This window comes from Drosophila miranda, chromosome XL, assembly GCF_003369915.1.
Source record: "Drosophila miranda strain MSH22 chromosome XL, D.miranda_PacBio2.1, whole genome shotgun sequence".
Classification (NCBI taxonomy): domain Eukaryota; kingdom Metazoa; phylum Arthropoda; class Insecta; order Diptera; family Drosophilidae; genus Drosophila; species Drosophila miranda.
Genome location: NC_046673.1, coordinates 15,357,418 through 15,377,145, shown reverse-complemented (window position 1 = coordinate 15,377,145; position 19,728 = coordinate 15,357,418). Strand labels below are relative to the sequence as shown.

General features: G+C 44.2%; 2 protein-coding genes across 5 annotated transcripts; both read right to left on the bottom strand.

Annotated features, from left to right (window-relative positions):
• Positions 1–54: 54 nt before the first annotated feature.
• LOC108164979 (transcription factor SPT20 homolog) lies at positions 55–13,587 on the bottom strand. 2 transcript variants are annotated; one of them, XM_017301000.2, is made up of 7 exons: positions 13,237–13,587; positions 2,955–3,590; positions 2,547–2,892; positions 2,367–2,484; positions 2,142–2,301; positions 1,659–2,039; positions 55–1,601 (listed from the first exon to the last, which is right to left on the bottom strand). In XM_017301000.2, exons 2-7 carry the CDS (start codon positions 3,573–3,575, stop codon positions 855–857), a joined length of 2,373 nt encoding a protein of 790 aa, XP_017156489.1. In that variant the 5' UTR covers positions 3,576–3,590; positions 13,237–13,587; the 3' UTR covers positions 55–854. The 2 variants fall into 2 exon arrangements, with proteins under 2 accessions (XP_017156489.1, XP_017156490.1); XM_017301001.2 differs by having other exon boundaries at positions 2,163–2,301.
• Positions 13,588–15,626: 2,039 nt separating this feature from the next.
• Positions 15,627–18,773, bottom strand: LOC108164858 (acylphosphatase-1). Of its 3 annotated transcripts, none has more exons than XR_004474958.1 (8): positions 18,188–18,281; positions 17,822–18,128; positions 17,457–17,746; positions 17,090–17,397; positions 16,723–17,030; positions 16,356–16,665; positions 15,986–16,296; positions 15,627–15,927 (listed from the first exon to the last, which is right to left on the bottom strand). XR_004474958.1 is itself a non-coding variant. In XM_033399780.1 (6 exons), exon 1 carries the CDS (start codon positions 18,588–18,590, stop codon positions 18,282–18,284), a length of 309 nt encoding a protein of 102 aa, XP_033255671.1. In that variant the 5' UTR covers positions 18,591–18,773; the 3' UTR covers positions 16,369–16,663; positions 16,723–17,030; positions 17,090–17,397; positions 17,457–17,746; positions 17,822–18,128; positions 18,188–18,281. The 3 variants fall into 3 exon arrangements, 1 of the variants encoding a protein (XP_033255671.1); XR_004474957.1 differs by having other exon boundaries at positions 16,356–16,663; positions 17,822–18,076; XM_033399780.1 differs by lacking the exons at positions 15,627–15,927; positions 15,986–16,296 and having other exon boundaries at positions 16,369–16,663; positions 18,188–18,773.
• Between the last annotated feature and the right edge of the window lie 955 nt (positions 18,774–19,728).

Sequence of the window (19,728 nt, the reverse complement as noted above, 5' to 3'; positions counted from 1 at the left end):
GTGCAGATTATATTGAATATTGAAAAATAAATACACCATCAGTAATTATCATATTATTGTATCATTTATTGCATATACATATTGGATCGATATCAATAATAACTATTGATACATCATATCGCATATAAGATATATTCAACATACATACGATTTCATCTACGCGCATGCGGAATCACAAATGTTGGTTTTTTTTTTCATTCTCATTTTCTGTTGATTTAAGTATTTTTGGGTAAATAAATTTAATAAATTAAAAAATACATACAATATATAAAAACAAAAAATTAAATATTCATAAAATATTTGATTCTCACGAAGAGAAGCTCTCCTCTCTCCGCTTTTTCTTGTGGAGTAAAATCGATAATCGTGTATTATTTATCGCCGCATGTATCGCTTATTGGACTGGACAGAGAGCGATCCATGGAGTGGGCTCTCAAGAGTTTTTCTTCTTTCTCCCCCTTTTTTTGTTTGTTGGAGTAAAATCAATAATCTTGTATTAATTATCGCCGTTTATGGGTTATCGCTTGTAGCGATAATTGATTGCATTGTAGCGATAATTTATTGACCTGGAAGAGGGAGATGGGATCCACAGAAAGAGTGCGTTGAACAGATTGTAAGAGTACTACATAGTTCTGCTCTTAATCTATCATTTACCCAGTATGTACTTTTAGAAGTCTAAAAGAAGTGAGGAACCCCTCAGAAGGGATCTCAATGGATGTTGCAGAGTATAGGGATGAAACTAGAATATTTTTAAGGAAGAACTAGAAAGCATCACTGGCGTTCGGTTACTCCTGGAGCAATCGAATTGCAGTGCAACGACAAATAGCACCATTTGCTGACTCCCGGATCCCAGATCCTCAGTTCACATCGTTGGCTGGCTCTGCTGGAGCGGTAGCTCCTGGTCCTGGCACCGCATTGTCCAGGCATCGCAGCTTCTGGTACATGTGTATGTAGTGGGCCTGCAGCTGCTTTTGGTAGCCCAGGACCTTGTCCTTCTCGGCGCACCACTGCCGCTTCTCCAGCTCCAGGTTGATGCGAAAGTCGTCCAGCTTCTGCCGTAGCTTGGCAATGTCCTCGGCATACGTGGTGGACTCCTCGATGAGGGTGTCCAGCGTCTGCTGCTGTCCCTGGCCCTGGCCTTGGCCCTGTCCCTGATCCTGCAGCTGCAGTCGCTGCATGATGGCATCCAGCCGGGGCGGAGGAGCCACCACCACCTCCAAGGGGACGGGAGCAGGAACGGCTGCCTCTGCGGAGGATGTGTACTTGCGCGTCTTCTGGCAGATCTCATTAAGGTTGTCCAGCTGCTGCTTGAGACGTGTGTACCGGCCGCAGGGCTCCTCCCCGTACTCGTGGGCAATAGCCAGATCGGAGAGCTCCTTGCGCAGCTTCGCCAGCTCGTTGGTGAGTGCTCCAATCACCTGATCCTTCAAAGCAATGATCTTCTGCAGCTGCTGAAGCTGATGCTGGTGCTGGTGCTGGTGCTGCTGCTCCTCCTTTGGTTGACTTTGGCTTTTGGTTTCGTTGCTGCTTTTGCTGCTGCTACTGTTGCTGTGGTTGTGGTGCTTCAGGCTAACAATCGCATGATCCTTGACATTGATTTCGATCTGCAAAAGAGACAGGCTTTAGAGGAAATCTCCAAGGCAAGGGTGAGTCCTGCTTACATGCGCTTCCTTCAGCTGCGTCTTGAGTAAAGCTATCTCCCCATTCCGCTCGCACACCTTCCACTCGCTGTCCTCCAACTGGGAGCGCAGCATGGCCACCGTCTGGCGCGTGTCCTCCAGCTGCTGGTGCAGCCCCATCGCCGAGGACTGGAGCTGCTGCTCGGATTGCTTCAGATTCTGATTGCTGCAGCGTGTGGCGTCCAGCTGCTGCTGGAGCTTGTGCACCTGCTCCTGCTGCCGGATCTTGTGCTGCTTCAACTGGAACTGCTGCAGGGCCAGTAGCTGCTCCATTTTCTTCAGCTTCAGCTGATACTCGCGCTGCTCCCGCTCGTAGAGCAGCCTCAGACGCTGCGTCTCGTGCTCCCAGTAGACCTCCTTGTCCTAAAGCCGCAGCCAAACGAAAGAAGGGATAGAAAGGAGCAAAGAAAAGCGATGCGGTGTGTTAGTGGTGTCGGGTGTGATCGGTAGATCCCTGGCCTTAACCTTTTGTACTTTGAAAATTACTTTCTCATTGTGCTCCATGGCCTGCCGCAGATACGACAGTTCCGAGTCGCGATCCTTCAGTGCTGCCTCCAGCTCCGAGATGCCCGAGTCCGAGGGCGAGGGCGTCAGATCACTCCCAACCATTGTCCCGCTGCTTTTGCTGGAAGATGGATCCCTTTTAGATTACACGATACACATAAATACAATCATCATCTTCTGCCTCACCTGCTGGCCCCATCCGTCATGCATTCAGTATTCATGGCATCCTCATGGCTGCTGCTGCCACGCTGTAGCACGCGATGATTCCGGCGCCTGGCTGCCAAATGCCGCAGATCTGTTGTGCCTGTGAAAGAAGGAGATTCGTTGAAGGATTTCCCTTCCTTCCTCGATGTTGCGTTTTCTTACTGCCAAACTTCTGTGTTACGGCAGTCGTTGGGAGCGGTGCCAACGATGGTGTTGATCCATAGCCATATCTTTCAACCGATCCGGAGACCACTTGCTGCTGCTGTTGTTGCAGCTGCTGCTGGAATTGCTGCTGTTGCTGCTGCTGCTGCTGTTGTTGCTGTTGCTGTTGCTGCTGTTGCTGCTGGAGATGCTGCTGCTGCTGCAACTGCTGCTGCTGGTGGCATGCAATGCGATAGTCCGGCTCAAATGGTATCGGCTTGAAGGCAATGGGACGCAGATAGTTACCCCCCGAACCCGAGCCCGAGCCCAAAGCCGAACCCGAACCGGAACCTCCTCCATTGGTGCTCTAGAAATCAAAATCAAAATTCAATCAAGGCCTAGCCCCTGAATCTCGCACAAAAGCCTCACCTGTTCCATGGCCTCGCCCATCGATGTCTGTTGCTGTTGCTGCTGGAACTGCTGTTGCTGCTGTTGCTGTTGCTGCTGCTGCTGCTGCTGGTGCTGCTCGTTAATGGCCAATCGACTTCCTCCGGTAATGGGTGTGGTCCGTCGTGCCACTGATTGCTGCTGATGTGGCAGCATCATTGCCGGCAGCGACTGTAGCGCCTCCTCCTCGTTTGCGTACCGCTGCTCCTCTCCTCCTCCACCGGCCACGCAGCTGCGACTCAGCTCAAACATTTGCCGGATGTTCTGGAACTTGGAACGCATCTGCATCTGGTGGGGGCCACCATCCGCATTCCCATCCCCATCCAGATTGCTGTGACTCCCGAACTTCTGGCTGAAGCGCCGCTGCTCCTGGCGCGACTTGAGCGTGCCCGTGTGGAAGCCATGTCCTTGGGAGAACTGCAGCAACGGCGACTGATGGCTGGGGGTGCTACGCAATGCCAGCGGTGCATTGGTCTCCAGCGAAACGCTGCGCTTGTGGCCCCGCTTGCCTGGCCCCATGGACACCATGGAGACCGGTGGCGTGCCTGGTGGCGGGCCGCCAACGGCGTGAACAGGCAGCGCCATGTGTGTGGCAGCGGACATGCTGATGATCGAGAGCTGGAAAAGGGTATAAATAGAGAGAGATATGTAGTATGAAGGCAATATTCGATGGGAAAAGTCGAAAGAATCATGCTGTCGAGGTCACCAGTATTGAAAGTATGTTTATGTGTATGTCTTATGATTTAAAAGCCTCTCTTTCTATTGAGATATTGTTTTCTTTCTTCAATCGAATGCATCGTGTAGTCGGGGTCACCTTTTCGTCTCTTTTTGGGCCATCTATGATGCATTCTCCATGATTCAATCTGCACCTGCCTTGTCTGCATCTCAATTGTGACAATTATACGCAGGGAGGAAGGCAGAAACCGACCGATAGGTACCCCTAATGTTTTTAGCTTTTACCCTCTTTTCGGGTCACCTTTTGGCCTCAAACTCCCGTGTTCTAGCTTTGGAGATGAGAGTACCCTCAGAAATCGGAGCTCCTGTTGTCCTACGTCATCCTTTACTCTGCTTAAACACTATTAACATTTATCTTCACCTTGGTTGACCTTCTGTTTCAAGTGTTCTCCTATTTGTAAACTGTTTCGTGACCTTGCGAGACACCATTTTGGGAAATGAGAGCTTGCAGCATACAAATAAATAAATAGAAGGCACCATTTATCGTCAAATGAAGCAGCAACCTGTTCCGGAGTCTTCTCCAAGAAGGATCTAGACTGACCTGCAGAGATCTCTTTCTAGTCAGAGCGTGGAGTGGTCTTTCCAACGTTTCGCCATCGTTCCATTTTCGCACGCTCTTCGCCAGCATCGCGAATGCCTGAATGCTCGAATGATGATGGTCTCTCTCGTTTGGTGGTCTGCCATCTGCCTTGGCTGCCAGCTACCCCCCGCTGCCATTAGCCGCAGATTCGATTCGATCTTCTAAGCCAAGCCCAAAGTCTTATGCTCTTAACGGTGTATACCGCTTTGCCATAGACATCGACGGGCACTGGCACTGGCGCTGGCACTGTGTGGCACTCTGGCACTTTCTCATTTCTTGTCGCACGACCCATATTTTTACAACTATTTCCATCTGTCCATCGACTCGCGGACTCCACTCGCGGACTGGAACTCGTCTCAGCTCTGGCGCGGTCTATTGAGACCATCGTTTCGGGGCACTCCACTGTAAGGTTCTTCCTCTGGCAACAGGTTTTTCTCTTTAGCCCCAGATCTGCTCTACGCTGCTCTTCGATGCTCTCCGATCTTGGTCGGGGGCCCTCATCTACTGATCTCCTGATCACAGATTGCCAAACGATTAGGGTTAAGGTCAAGTGCGTGACTCGGACGAGGGTTTAATGGGTTGGCTAGTGTATTTTTTTTGCAAAGCTTGCAATTGGGTAAGGCATTAGAGCCTGGGTGCAAGTGTTTCAGCTTCAGTTTCATGATGACATTTTTTATTAAAACAAATTTCTCACTTCTAGAGTTTTATTTTTATTGTCTTTTAATGGAATGGTAAGAATGGTTGCAAATGGAACTATGAACCCTGCAAAAAACTTTCAAAAGGGTTCCATTTTTCCAAAATACTGCAGAAGAAAAATAAGATTATCTTTGAGAGATACAAAAACCTCTGGGAGTAGCTCTGATCGTAGCGATGGTCTTTGGAGATATTTTTTTGGGTGTCTGCGATCTCTTGAGAGCCAAGCTGTTCGACATTAGTGTAAGGCAATGCATTGAACGCACTATTCCATTAACAGTTCCTCCATTCTTTGGAGGAAGGTACAGATGGACCCTAAAGAAATCAGAGCAGATACGCAAGATACAGATACAAAGCAACAGATACATTGGTTGTGTGTTGTATTTCCTGTGTTCTCCAATCGAACACCACCCCAGATTGCGTTTTATCAGTGGTCGAACAGGTTCCATTTGCCGTGTTGCTCCACTTACCAGTAGATACGGTACCCCACCCGCCTGTAAAAAGTATCGTACAGATAGTTAGATACATAGATCGATATGTGTGTTTCCTGGACTGCCACTAGTACGAGTTGCTAACTGTTAAACACTTGTATTAAGAGTCAAAACGGTTAGATAACTGTCAATCACGAAGCAAACCATTGAAGCCCATCCGAACAGCAGACGACAGACGACAGCAGACAGCAGGTTGTGTGGTTCCATTGTATCGACTGGATGGCTGGATGCCTGCTTTGTATCCGTATCTATTGGTCTGTTAAATGGTCAGCAATCTATTCATTTTTCATGCCCCATGCCCCACCACGCGAGTGCCGCGAGAGCTCAAACAAAAGCCGACAATCGGCGACAATTTCCAACCGAGAAACCGACCGACAGACCGTCCGTCCGTCCGACCGTCGCACAACGTCGTTAAACTGCCAATGTAATTTATTTACTTCGGACTTGCGAAACACTCTCTCATGCAGCACTCCCCTCCGCAAGAGGCACACGGCACTGTGGCAACACATTCACAAATCACATTAGCGGCTAACTGTTAGATTTTTAGCTGCAGAAATCTGTATCTGCATCTGCAAAATGTATCTGTATACCAGCGAAAATTATGAGCCAAATCGACCGAAAAACCCCTCTTTTGTGGAATGGAAACCTGTTTCTTCTATTCGGCTTACGGCCAGTTCTTGATGGTCAAAGCTTTGGGCTTTTTTACTAGTTTTTATACCCGATACTCAAAACGGTTTTAGGGGTATATTAGATTTGTGGTGAAAGTGGTTGTGTGTAACGTCCAGAAGGAAGCGTTTCCGACCCCATAAAATATATATATTCTTGATCAGCATCAATAGCCGAGTCGATTGAGCCATGTCTGTCTGGTCGTCCGTCTGTCCGTCCCTATGAGCGCCTAGTGACACGTTCAGACACGTTTTCTGTCTGACTATGTATCGGGTATAAATGTAAAGCTGCGGTCGCACCACAACTCACAGCGTTCCCCACCGTTTTTTGTGTGTTTGAAAGTTTCTATGAATGAAAGTATCTTTTTTTGTTGTTTGCGGTTCAAAGGAGAGTCCAGAAATCATAATAACAACAGAAGATCCGCATCGAAAAGAAAACAAAGTGTGAGTGACCCTAAAGAACACCGACGATCCATAGATCCATAGAGCGGTCCATTGAGCGGGAGGGAGACTGTGCCACGCGGCGTATGAGTAATCTCTGTGTGCGTTGCATATCGTCATCGTCGTTGGGGCCCAGCCGAAACCGCTGAACGGCTGCGGGATTATTAGCCAATGCCTTTTTCCCACGCTCGCCAGTTGGCAAAGATTTTATATGCATACTCGTACTGACGGCCAGCCAGTCAGCCAGCTAGCCACTCGCACGCTGCACAGTGGTTCGATGCAAAAGATACAGAAACTCGTGGAGTTAGCGATAAGATACGGAAGCCACCTCCTTCCAAAGGCAAGAAAGACTGAGACTACGGACTCTCAAAAGGAAAGGAAGAACAAGATACGGAAAAGAACCTACAAATTGGAAGTAGCACAACAAAACTCTGATCAAAGTTGGCGATTAGCCCAGAAAGTTTCCCTCCCAAGAACGGGGGCTCCAATCCAACATAACCCCCTCTTAAGTGTGTTATTCTTATCGGAATGCCACCTCTTCAGCTTTTCTTATCAAATGAAACCAACCGCTTGACCCCACAGTATCTGTATCTAAAACACGCACAATGGCACAAATTCCCAACCGATGGGAACTGCCGCATGACACATGAAATCATTGAAACGTTGTTCATTTTGTTTTTTTTACATTAGTAATGTAAAGTAACTTACTTTAGTAAGTTTACAAATTAATGTGGACTTAACAAGGACTTCCCAGTGTTTTATATAATTTTAAATAAAATATTATAATAATAAATGCAACAAATAGATTTAATGCCTCTAGGAAAATTGTTCATACATCAAGTGTGTCAAAATAGCATCTTAAAACTGTGTTTTCTTCTACATTTTCATGGAATCTTTGCAGATATCGCCCTTCGATGCAAAAAATCTCAAGCCACTGTGCACCGCGCTTTTCATTCCATACCATTCCATTCCATTCCATTTGTTGCCTGCGATATGTGTTTGGTTTATAGTTTTTGTTGAACTTTTTGCCTGTTTGCATTCGAATGCTCGAATATCTCAAATGTCGGAACGAAGCGTACGACTTGGGCGCTTAGGCGCTGAGCTTTCGGTTATTTATTGTTGATTGTGAATTTTTAATTGAATTCATTTACGAAGTAGACAACGGAGTAGACAGTGGAGCGAAGCGAAGAGAGATAATTGCAATCGAAGCTGGAAACGGAATCGAACAGAAAGACTCCGCCAGAGAGTGAGAGAGAGACAGAGAGGAAGGGGTAGAGTATATGTTTATTTTTCTTTTTTTTTTTTTGGGAGTTTTGGGCCATAGCGCATTTACTGTGGCAGAGACGCGTTCAACACCAACCATTCAACATTTTATAAGCGTGACGAAAGGCTGAAAACTTTTCTTTTCTTTTGCTATTATTATGATTTTTTCTCTATTTATTTTCCTTTTTTTTTTAATTTATTGCTTAGCAAAAGCTGTTAGTTTTTCATTTAAGACGCAAATGCATTTCAGGTTTCGATTTTGAAATCATATTCATTTTTCTCTCCCTCCCCCTCTCCCTCTCCCTCTCTCGCTCTGTTTTCGTTTCTTTCTTTTGTGTTTCACTTTCGTTTTGCATCATGCATCCAGGCATCGGCGGCTCGAAGCGGAATGAGATTGCAAAAGGTCAGAGCGCGTTGCATTCAACTGTGACGTCAGGCGTTGGCAGCGTCATGCATTCATGGGTTTATGGATGGTTTTATTGGGGATTGGAGGTAGGGGCGGGGGGAATGAGGCAACAGCCATGAGGAAACCCCCTTCGAAAGTTTATCGAAATATTAGACAAATGGATCGATCCATTGATTCGGTGGGGTGGGTGGGGGTTCGACCTTGAGGCGGTGCCTAAGAGCAGGAAATTTGTTGTTGACTGCTTGATTGCGATTTCGTCATTCTTTTCTTTAGGCGGATGGAGATTGAAACGAATGGCACGGAACAAAGGCAATGGAACGAATGGAATGGAACAATTACAAGGACTGGAATGGAGTGAAATGGAAAATTAAAGAGTAGAACGAGTGAAATGAATCAGTGATGAGGAATGTGTGGAGTGGAACAAATTTTATTCCTAAAATGGAATTAAATGGAAAAATTAGAAACAAATGGAATGTAACAAGATACGGAATAGCTATACCTATAAGAGTGAGTACTCTTTTCCCTAAGGAAACGGCTATACAATACGGAATATCTAAGGTACAATAGTTGAAGGAAACCTTTAAAGTTGACTGCGATTTCGTCAGACATTTCGTTGGCCATAAAAATCATTCTAAACTTAGTTTTTAAGCCCCCACACTCAAAATACTCAACGCTCAACAGCGTCTCGACACTCGAAACACATTCGATATTTATGAAGCTCAAACACTCCTCCACTCCGATCTGTCTGGTGTCTGGAGAGCCAATCCCCCTTCCGGCGGCGACGGCCGTCAGTGAGTGAGTGAAAGGTGCAGTCGCACAGTTTGTAGGAGCAACTTCTTCTGACAGCCAGAACATTTTGTGATGGGAACTGTTTTCGGTGGTGCCCAAGAATCCACTTGGGACCGGCGACTGGAACTGGAACTCCTTGGAGACTTGGGCGGGACTGGTTAGCGGCAGTACTGGAACCTGGTCATTCCTTCCCTTATAAGGCCACCATTCTCCATTCCCACAATATTTTGGGCCCTTGGGGCTGGCAATGGCTGGATGGCAATGGAGATGGCATATTTTTCGTCAGATTTGTGATTTCTGATTTTTCTGCTGATGTTGCAACATCCATGGAGCAAAGTACACGGGTACCTACTATTTGCCACAGTTAAATATTGAATTTGTTTTGCAGTTCATTCTATTGTCAGATCCAACTAAACGGTGGAGCGTGACTAATGGGGGGAATGGGCTTGGGCTTGGGCTTGGGCTTGGGCTTGGGCTTGGGCTTGGGCTTGGGCCCGGGCTCGGGCTTGGGAATGGTAGCCCCCCATCGATGTGTGTGGACGTGGGAAAGTTCGCCCACGGTTTTTGGCTGATCTTTTGGCTAGGATTCGGTCAGATCTAACAGCTGGCTGACTGGCTACCTGGCTGGCCAGCTCTGCCCCGTAGCCCCGTTGCCCCGTTGCCCCGTTGTGCTTCGATGGATCGGATCAGTGAAAGCTTGCATGTGGCATGTGGCATAGCCTGCTCTGCATTTGTAATTGCTGCCACAACCGTTTGGAATACCCTTTCTTGCAGACGAGCGTATTAAAACTATACGGGGGATGTTTCTTTCCGTTTTGCGTCCTCCAATGAGAGCTATCCATAGGGTATCTACATTTCGAGCAACATTGCAGGTTTTTAAGATGTTTTTGTGTTGGTCCGGATATTGAAGCTCGACCTGCGCTGATCCATCGCTTAATTGAGCGAAACCTCTCGATTTGCATGAATCCGACTGTCATTATCATCGCAATGCCTCTCCCCACAACACCTCCCCCTCTCTTGTTGTTTGTTTTAGTTTTCTGTTGTCTGCCAAATTCGGTAAATAGACAAAATGCTGGCTAACAAATATTCAAGAATTTTAAAACATTACGCCAACGCCGAAGTCGAAAATCCAAAAAGCCGAAAGCCGAAAGCCCTGACACAATGGCAATATTCATTGTAATTTAAGGTCAATGGGATTTTTGGGCCTATGCCGAATATGGAGCATATGAATGGACGGATCGAGAGCTACAGCTCCAAATAACCATTCTTTGAGATACATTTTGTGCTCTGGTTTGAGCGAAAAAAAAACAAAAACTATCTGCTGTACAACCCGCATTCATCAACAGTTCAGAGGCACTTCAAAGACACATAGATGAATGGATGGATGGTCTTGGATTGGAATGGGAATTGTCTTGTGAATGTGTATGTGGGTGTATTTGTTGTGCTTAACCCGTTTTTACACTCATGAATAGCGAATAGCAACTCCATCCACCGCTCCACTGGTACGAGTGCTCGTATGTGCCGTTAAAATTAAAAATACTATTAATGAGAGTTATCTTTGGCGTCTCTGGGTAATTGTTTTTTGCCAGCTGTAGCTGCATAGATAGATACTCGTGCGAGATACGAGTATCTCTGTGTGGGGGGGGGGGGGGGGGGGGAAATGGTGGGAAAATACGGCGGCGGCCCATACGGATGGTGTAATTAAATGCAATGCTCGTATGATAAGCGACGGAACAAAACCACTTAATGGAACAGAATGAAACGGAATGCCTAATGAGATGGAGATTGGAGCTTGTTCTCTAAGACGGGAACTAATGGAATGGAACGTGGAGGAGGACTGGGACTACTGTACCGATTTACATGGGCTGTGCGTCCCCTTCAAAGGACTAAGCCCCATTCGCTCTACGCTTTGGGTTCACCCTCAATCCGATTAAATGTCAATTGAAGGCCAATTCATGGCTATAGAACTTTTAGAGCACTTTTAGCAGGCCGATATACAATATCTATGTACCGCTCGTTGGAAAAGGTTCTGCAATGAACTGATTAGGTTAATTAATAGGTAAAACAAGTCTTAATTGAACTTGTTCACTTGTTTGTCTTCTACTGTCTTGCTTTGAGCCTGGGCCGGCAATTAAGCAAACGTTTATGTACGTGATTTACGGCGTTTGCATATAAAGTGCTTAACTATTTGTCTGAATAAATAATTATTGCCAGACACCGCAGCTCATTCCACAAATAATGTGTTCTTTGGTGAGAACGAATCGTATAATGGCATCGATAAACCATTAACATTGAACATTTTGATGGCTTGGATGATTGCTAGCCTAAAATGATGAAAATATTATCCATGATTGACCCAAAAGAATGATTCTTTAATTAGAAATCATTCGTTTGGCACTTATCCTTGAAGAAATCGGCAAAACCCGAAGCTGAATGCTGAATGGAAGTGAAGTGTTCTCGAAGCTGCCACACCATGCCACTCCACTCCATTCCATTCCATTCCACACTCCACTCGGATGATGATGATGACCTGGATCTATCGTGCGAGTACAAGACAAAGTCAAGTCGAAGTCAGCCACTGTCCCACTATCCAGTATCCACCACACACGGAACACCTTATCTTCTTTCACTTGAGCTTCACCTACATAAAAAAGGCCACAACACACCGTCGGACCAGCGGACCAGCGGACCAGCGGACCCACGGACCCACGGAGAGGAGTATCAAAAGTGATCATAAATCTTTATAACCTGTATGGGGGGATTTTCACCAGGTTTTTCGGGCACTCGATGTGGGGTGCTCCCCTGGCCACCACAGACCTCCCCCGGGAGAAAGAGTGTACTCTCGTAAAAAGTGAATTTCTGCCCGCAATCCGCAATCCCAGACAAGCGATCCGCTCGCTCCACTTCAGCAGCCTTCAGCCTCCGCTTTATATTACTTTTTAGTTTTTGTTTTTGTTTTGGTTTTGGACTTTAGTTTTGTTTTTCCTTCCCAGATGACTTTTGTACTCTTTTGTTTTTTGTTTTTTTTTTGCTTTTGTTTTTGTGCTTTTTTGCGCTCGCACTTGGCCTTAATTGCGGCGCATGCGCGCGCACTTTCAATTCCTTTCGGAGTCGGAGAAACAAAGAAAATAATATTAAAAAAATACAACAACAAAATCGTGTGGCAAATTGTTGGCCGAGTCAGAAATTAGATTTAAAGCGCGGCGATAATGATGCGGCAGAGAGTCTAATAATAATTTTTGCAGCTGCGGAACGGGGCAGGGCAGAGGCAAATCCAAAACGAAAATTGCTCTGAAGCTCTGAAGCGAACAGAATTGAGGCTTGAGATCTGAGAGTCAAGAGACGGCTGCCAGCAAGTTCAGGGCTAACGAAAAATCAAGGAACAAATGAAGGAATGTTAAATACACTACCATCGAGGGTATCCGTGTCTTCGCAAGCTCAATTCCCTTTTGAATCGAGGACATTCATGCTATGGCAGTCCCCATTCCATTTGGAGTCCTTTCTTGTGGAGCATTGCATTAGGGGTATTCACTGTTTTCAACACACATATTATCACAGATTTTCGATATTTTTTTCTATAATCACAGCGATCTAGAGATATGTATATTGATTACCAGAGCCAAGGCTACCTCGAGCTCCTTCTAGGGTATTCTTCGGGCGCAAAAAAATGAGCAACCGAAAGAAAAGAAAGAAAAAGAGCTCAAAGACAGAGGAGAGTCGCATATTTCTAGAGGCTGACCAGAGCACCGCGGCAATGTCTCTTTTTTTTGTGTGTTTTTTTTATATTTTATCATTTTTCTTTTCTTTTTTTTTAGTTTTGTTTTGTTTTTTTTTTTTTTGTTTTTTGCTACTTGGACCAACAGGTTCGTTCGTTCGTGGTGGTTCGATGTTGAGAAAAAGTCAAACGGCTCAATAATCGAAGACGGTTCGGGGCTGAAGCTGGAACTGAGCTTCGCTGGAGCTGGGCTCGGGCTGGGGCTGGGGCTGGGGCTGGGGCTTCAACTTCAACTTCAGAGTCCGGATAAATGAGGACAACAACAGCGACAACTTTAATGAGGTTATGTCTAGGTATGTATGTATATGCAGGTATGTGTGTGCCTGTCCGTCTGTCTGTTTGTGTGTCAGTCATGTCCGAATATTTTCGAATGCAATTTCGAATAAAATTGAAATTAAAAAATCTTGAACTATTATTTTCGCTTACCTCTTCCTCTCCTCTCGTCACGCTCTCTGTGCGACTCCACTCGTTTTGGGTCTCTTGTTCAAAATTCTTGTTGCTTAATTTTGTTTTGTTTTCCAAAAAGGGGCGCAATATTCCCTTATTTATGCATGAATTTTGCTTGATTTTCTCACTCCCTTTCGCACTCTTTTGTTTGCACAAAAACAACAAAAAAATACAGCTTAGTTGTAAATAAAAATGATCTACGAAAATTAAGGAAAAACAAAAAGCCGTTGCACGCCAGCGCTTTCAAATTTTGTTCCAAAGAGTCTTTTTGCGCATACGCAGCGCCGACTTCGACTTGGACTTTCACGTACGAGCGCTCAAAGCAAACTTATCCATGGGGCCCGTGTGCCGAGCCCGAGCCGATGGTATAACTGCCGAGGGTATGCCATCGTGCTCTCGGTGGCCTAAGCTTTTGCCAGCCTCTTGTCGTCTAGCTTTTTTGTAGCTTTGAGAGAGCGCTCCCTGAGTTTGTCCATACCTGGCGCAGCCGCAGTGAGAGAGCCGCACTAGCAGTAGCACAATAATCACCTGTGAGAGAACAGCAACACTGCACCAGTGGGAGAGCAGCAGGCAGGTAGAAATGAGAGAGCAAGCAGCACCAGTAGCACCAGAGAGAGAGAGAGAAAGAGCAGCTGTGATTCCACGGTGACTGGGATTGCGGCTCCCTCCCATTTCGGAACTGAGGATCAGTGCTGCTTGGCTAGCTGTTTTGCGCGCAAAAAATTCAAGGTGCTAACACCCTTTGGCGCTGCACTCATTTGTATTTATCCATTGGGGCATCGTGGCTCACCTTTATATCACGGCCGTTCCGCTGCTTCTATGCGGAAAGAAAGGTTTTAGACACCAGTGCCATTACACAGTACTTTTTCGAAAAATTTTATTCTTATTGCGTAAACATATGGGCAACATATGGGCGTCGCAGGGCACGCTTCCATTTGGAACAGTGGAAAAAGAATACAAAAGAGATCAATATTAATTTCTTCAATTTAATGCACAAATGAGGAAATGTAAAGAAAATTATAAATTAGATTTATTTTGGTGTTTCATAAAAATATAAGAATTATAAAAAAATGTATGCAAACTGCCATTCATTTCTTAATCTGTTAATTATGAATTTAAATAACCTATCTCTATAGGAAGCAGTAGGTTTATTCTACAGCTACGACATCACTGAATTGGCCATCATTGTCGCTGATTTTTCCTGCTTGGCCAGGGTTGCCACGGCGCTGCAATTACGCAGCTGATTCGACCGCAGCAGCAGCAAATTTCCTCTAATTTTGCGGTATTTTCCCATATGGGTTGGTCGAGTGAATGGCCAGAGATGGCTGGCTACCTGTTACATGGTTTTGCAGTTCTCGCAGCAGACACGCGCACCTGTAATGGCCATCCGTCCGCAAATTGACCCATAAAATGGTAACGTTTCTTGGGCCATGATGGATTAGCTGTCCATATATCATCGTAGATACATTATCCGACTGTGGCAGAACAGGGCAGGGGGAACAGAGTGCAACAAGCCTGGCAAATGCGAATACAAGTATCCGAATACATAAATAACCATCCACCATGCTGCTGCTGTTGTTGGCTTGTATGTTCGTACACCCGGATCGTGTCGATCTCATGTCTTCGATTTGCATGCCAAGTAGTCGGGAAGTCGAAGTAGAAGTCGTACTTCAGTACATGGTGTCTATGTGCCAGCACAGCAGCAGCAGCACCGCTGCAACAGCAGCTGGTTTATGAATCCAAAACATGCGATATCCGATCGTAGCGATCGCCATTCTACAGTACACAGTGCCGGTGCCAGTGCCAGCAATCCTCATCTCAAGGCTGTCTCTCCCGCCACCTTATGCCTTTAGCTTAAGAGTCGCGATTAACCCTAAACTAGCGTATGGTTCTCTTTCGTGGGTCATTCGTTTTCTTAACAGAGAACCCCCACAGAATAGGTTATCCTCTCAATGGGTTCTTAATGATAATCAGTGATTGCTGCTAACTATCATCATTTGATGCGTAATGATCTGTTGAATAACCTACCAACCCACCAAATCGTGTTTATCTACTTTATGGAGGGATCTTTATGGACAACCCCTGTGTAAGATGTAGTGGATACTGAGCTATATATTCATGGATAACTTCTGCTAGGATGTTGGGGAAGTTTTCCAAGAAAATAATCATATTATTAGTGATCACACTTTTTTATTCCCTTAATGATCCATTAGACAGGCCTAGCATCTATCCCCAATCATCTCAAGTCAATTACCCATTATGCACGATCAACGAAAGAATGGGAAAGATTCATCTGCTTGGTTCTTCCATCCATAATCCATAATGTGCCATGGATAACCCACCTGGTTACCCAAAGAAACGCACACAGATTTCTTATACACAGACAATTTTTATTAATTCAAGAGCCTCTAATTCGTGTGTTTTCCTGGGATGGTCACTCGGAGTCTTTGCCAAAAGATCTTAAAGCATCTTTGGTTTTAGCCTGTACAGTTTTCTTGGCTAATGTCAGCAGACAGGTGTCCTGGATGAACTGTCCTTTGGATTCTTTGCCATAGATCTCAAAGTTCTGACCGTTGTCCAGGATCTTCGCTCGGCTTGATCTTCTCCTTAGCTTGTGACATCTTAGGCATTTCTCAGTGTCGATTTTCCAAAAGAAAATTAGTCTTGCCGCTATGAATGAAGTGACTCTCAATATGGGGATTTCATGAGACTAATGCCTAATACAAACCTAAAGGATTCGTGTATGGTCCTTCCGATTCTTGACCAGGGATTTGTGTACATTCTTAGCTTTCTTTATTGTAGATTTATATTTTCCATTCTTCAAGGGAGTACACTTCTCGTAACTAATCGTTCGGGGCCAACCAATAGTTACAGCAGAGGGCAGTGTTTTCGGGCGTATACATTTGTATTTGTGTATAAAAAAGTGTATACCTTGCACATTTTGTCAAAGCATTCAACATCTCAGAGATCCAACAGTAAATTTGGTATTTAGAAATGGTAGTAAAATATAGAACTCCAACTAAATGTCAAAGCAGAACCCTGTGACAGGAAACTCAAAATAATGTTTCCCCGAAAATATAGCACTTGTAAAAACTCACCCAATTGATTCGTGGATGTGTCCTTCAGAGTTTGTACCAGAAATTTGTGTAGATTCTTTGCATTCGTTATTGTAGATTTATATTTTCCATTCTTCAAGGGAGTACTTCTCGTAACTAATCGTTCGGGGCCAATCAATAGTTACAGCAGAGGGCAGTGTTTTCGGGCGCATACATTTGTATTTGTATAAAAAAGTGTATACCTTGCACATTTTGTCAAAGCATTCAACATCTCAGAGATCCAACAGTATATTTGGTATTTAGTAATGGTAGTAAAATATAGAACTCCAACTAAATGTCAAAGCAGAACCCTCTGACAGGAAACTCAAAATAATGTTTCCCCGAAAATATAGCACTTGTAAAAACTCACCCAATTGATTCGTGGATGTGTCCTTCAGAGTTTGTACCAGAAATTTGTGTAGATTCTTTGCATTCGTTATTGTAGATTTATATTTTCCATTCTTCAAGGGAGTACTTCTCGTAACTAATCGTTCGGGGCCAATCAATAGTTACAGCAGAGGGCAGTGTTTTCGGGCGTATACATTTGTATTTGTATAAAAAAGTGTATACCTTGCACATTTTGTCAAAGCATTCAACATCTCAGAGATCCAACAGTATATTTGGTATTTAGTAATGGTAGTAAAATATAGAACTCCAACTAAATGTCAAAGCAGAACCCTGTGACAGGAAACTCAAAATAATGTTTCCCCGAAAATATAGCACTTGTAAAAACTCACCCAATTGATTCGTGGATGTGTCCTTCAGAGTTTGTACCAGAAATTTGTGTAGATTCTTTGCATTCGTTATTGTAGATTTATATTTTCCATTCTTCAAGGGAGTACTTCTCGTAACTAATCGTTCGGGGCCAATCAATAGTTACAGCAGAGGGCAGTGTTTTCGGGCGTATACATTTGTATTTGTATAAAAAAGTGTATACCTTGCACATTTTGTCAAAGCATTCAACATCTCAGAGATCCAACAGTATATTTGGTATTTAGTAATGGTAGTAAAATATAGAACTCCAACTAAATGTCAAAGCAGAACCCTGTGACAGGAAACTCAAAATAATGTTTCCCCGAAAATATAGCACTTGTAAAAACTCACCTTATTTATTCGTGGATGTGTCCTTCAGAGTTTGTACCAGAAATTTGTGTAGATTCTTTGCATTCGTTATTGTAGATTTATATTTTCCATTCTTCAAGGGAGTACTTCTCGTAACTAATCGTTCGGGGCCAATCAATAGTTACAGCAGAGGGCAGTGTTTTCGGGCGTATACATTTGTATTTGTGTATAAAAAAGTGCATACCTTGCACATTTTGTCAAAGCATTCAACATCTCAGAGATCCAACAGTATATTTGGTATTTAGTAATGGTAGTAAAATATAGAACTCCAACTAAATGTCAAAGCAGGTGTGACAGGTAACTCAAAATAATGTTTCCCCGAAAATATAGCATTTGTAAAAACTCACCCAATCGATTCGTGGATGTGTCTTTCAGAGTTTTTACCAGGGATCTGAAAGCACCCGCTTCCAGATCGGCTTTGGACGTCTCAGGGTTAGTGTAGTGTAGTAATTGGTAAACAAAAATTAACTCCAGAAGGGCAGGGTTCTCGGGCTCAGGAGTTTCAGGTATTGCACAGTGTAGTTATTTGCATAAAAAATATATAGCTTGCACATTTTATCAAAGCATTAAAAATCTCGCGGATGGAACAGTGTATTTTGCGTCTAGTAAATGGTAGTAAAATATATAGCTTTAACTAAATGTCAAAGCAGCGCCCTGTGACAGGTAACTCAAAATAATGTTTCCCCGAAAATATAACAATTCCTAAAACTCACCCAATGAATTTATAAATGGTCCTTCCGAGTCTTTGCCACGGGTTTGTAACTATTCGGCTTCCTAGAGATCCATGGCTTGGTGTTCGCAGAGCTTCTACTTTGCCCCCTTGGCCTTCACTTCGAAGGTCTTATAGGTGTAGTCATCGATGGCCTTGAGGTTCTTGATGACGAACTCCTTGACGGCAGCCACGTATTCGGCGGCCGACAGGATCATCTGCTTGAAGGCCTCAATCACACGGCCCTCACCCTGCAGTTGACCCTTGAAGCACTCTTCAGAGACCTGGGTGATGTACCCGCGCAATCCCAATACCTTGGCTTGGGCCGCAGCGAACATCTCGAACGCCTCCTTAGGGATTTTTCCCTTGATTTCAAAGTCACAAGTCATTATATTGGCCTTGGACATTATCACAGAAATTTTGAAAAAGTTTTATTTATTCCAAAACAGAATTTTTTGGGAAAAATACAAAAATAATTTGGAAAAACTGTAAATTTCAGAGCTGATGTTCAGGGCGCTGCTCCCAAACAAGTAATGAGCCGAACAGGGCCCTGAAAAATGTACCTCTCAGTGAGGCATTCCTACTTGCCTACTTTTCTGAGAGTTTCTCAGTGCAAAGCCAAAAAAACAAGTCATGACCTCCTCTGACTCTGACCCCCAATTCCAGTTCGAGGCTTGAGTGTAATGGCAGTCAATTATCGCAGACGATGGCTGGCCCCAGCAGATCTTATTCCCAAAGAAAATACATCCGCAAAGTACTATAGATTATGAAATATTTGCGGATTTAGTAAAGAAAAAATCAAAGAAAAATATAAATTTAAATGTAAATCACAACTCGGTCTCAAGTCTTTGGGCGGCAGCATGCATCTGTATCTTAGTATTTCAAAAGCGATTTATCTCGACTTGATTTTTCCTCGGCTCTTCCGCCAAGACCGGCACCACAGTGCGTCTATTTTGCGGTGATTGTGGTTGGGTTTTTATATAATTTTTTCACATAGTTGTCATGTGGAGTGGGGGGGATGGGATGAGAAATAATTAGAAATTAAATAAATTGCTTAATTATACTAAGCTCGCAACATGAGTGAGTAGCAACAGCAACAGGCCACAGCCAAAGACAAACAAGAAGGGAGAGGGTTCCCATTACCTTTCAAGGAAGCGAATATTGAATACCCTTTGAATGATTTGCCAAATAATGGACGTCAAGCCTTCCTTAAGACAAATTTCATGGCTTTCGCAAGAGGAGAAGCCGAGATCCTTGGGCTCAGATGGAGATATACATATGCTGTATCCATTATCTATTGAAGTTCAGCGCAATTTTGCTACGACAGCTCGGTTTGCAATCAAATAATCCTCACTTATTATGAAAAAGAGATCTCTTGGAAAATTATTTATAGTTTTCGGTATTTTTCTAGAATTTTCCTGGTATAATTGTAAGTGTCTTATTTATGAAAAAGATTTTACTGGAAAAACTATCTATAGCTGCTGGTATTTTTTGGTACTTCTTTTCTAAGAGAAATAAGCTCTTATAATAAAAAAAAAATGTTCT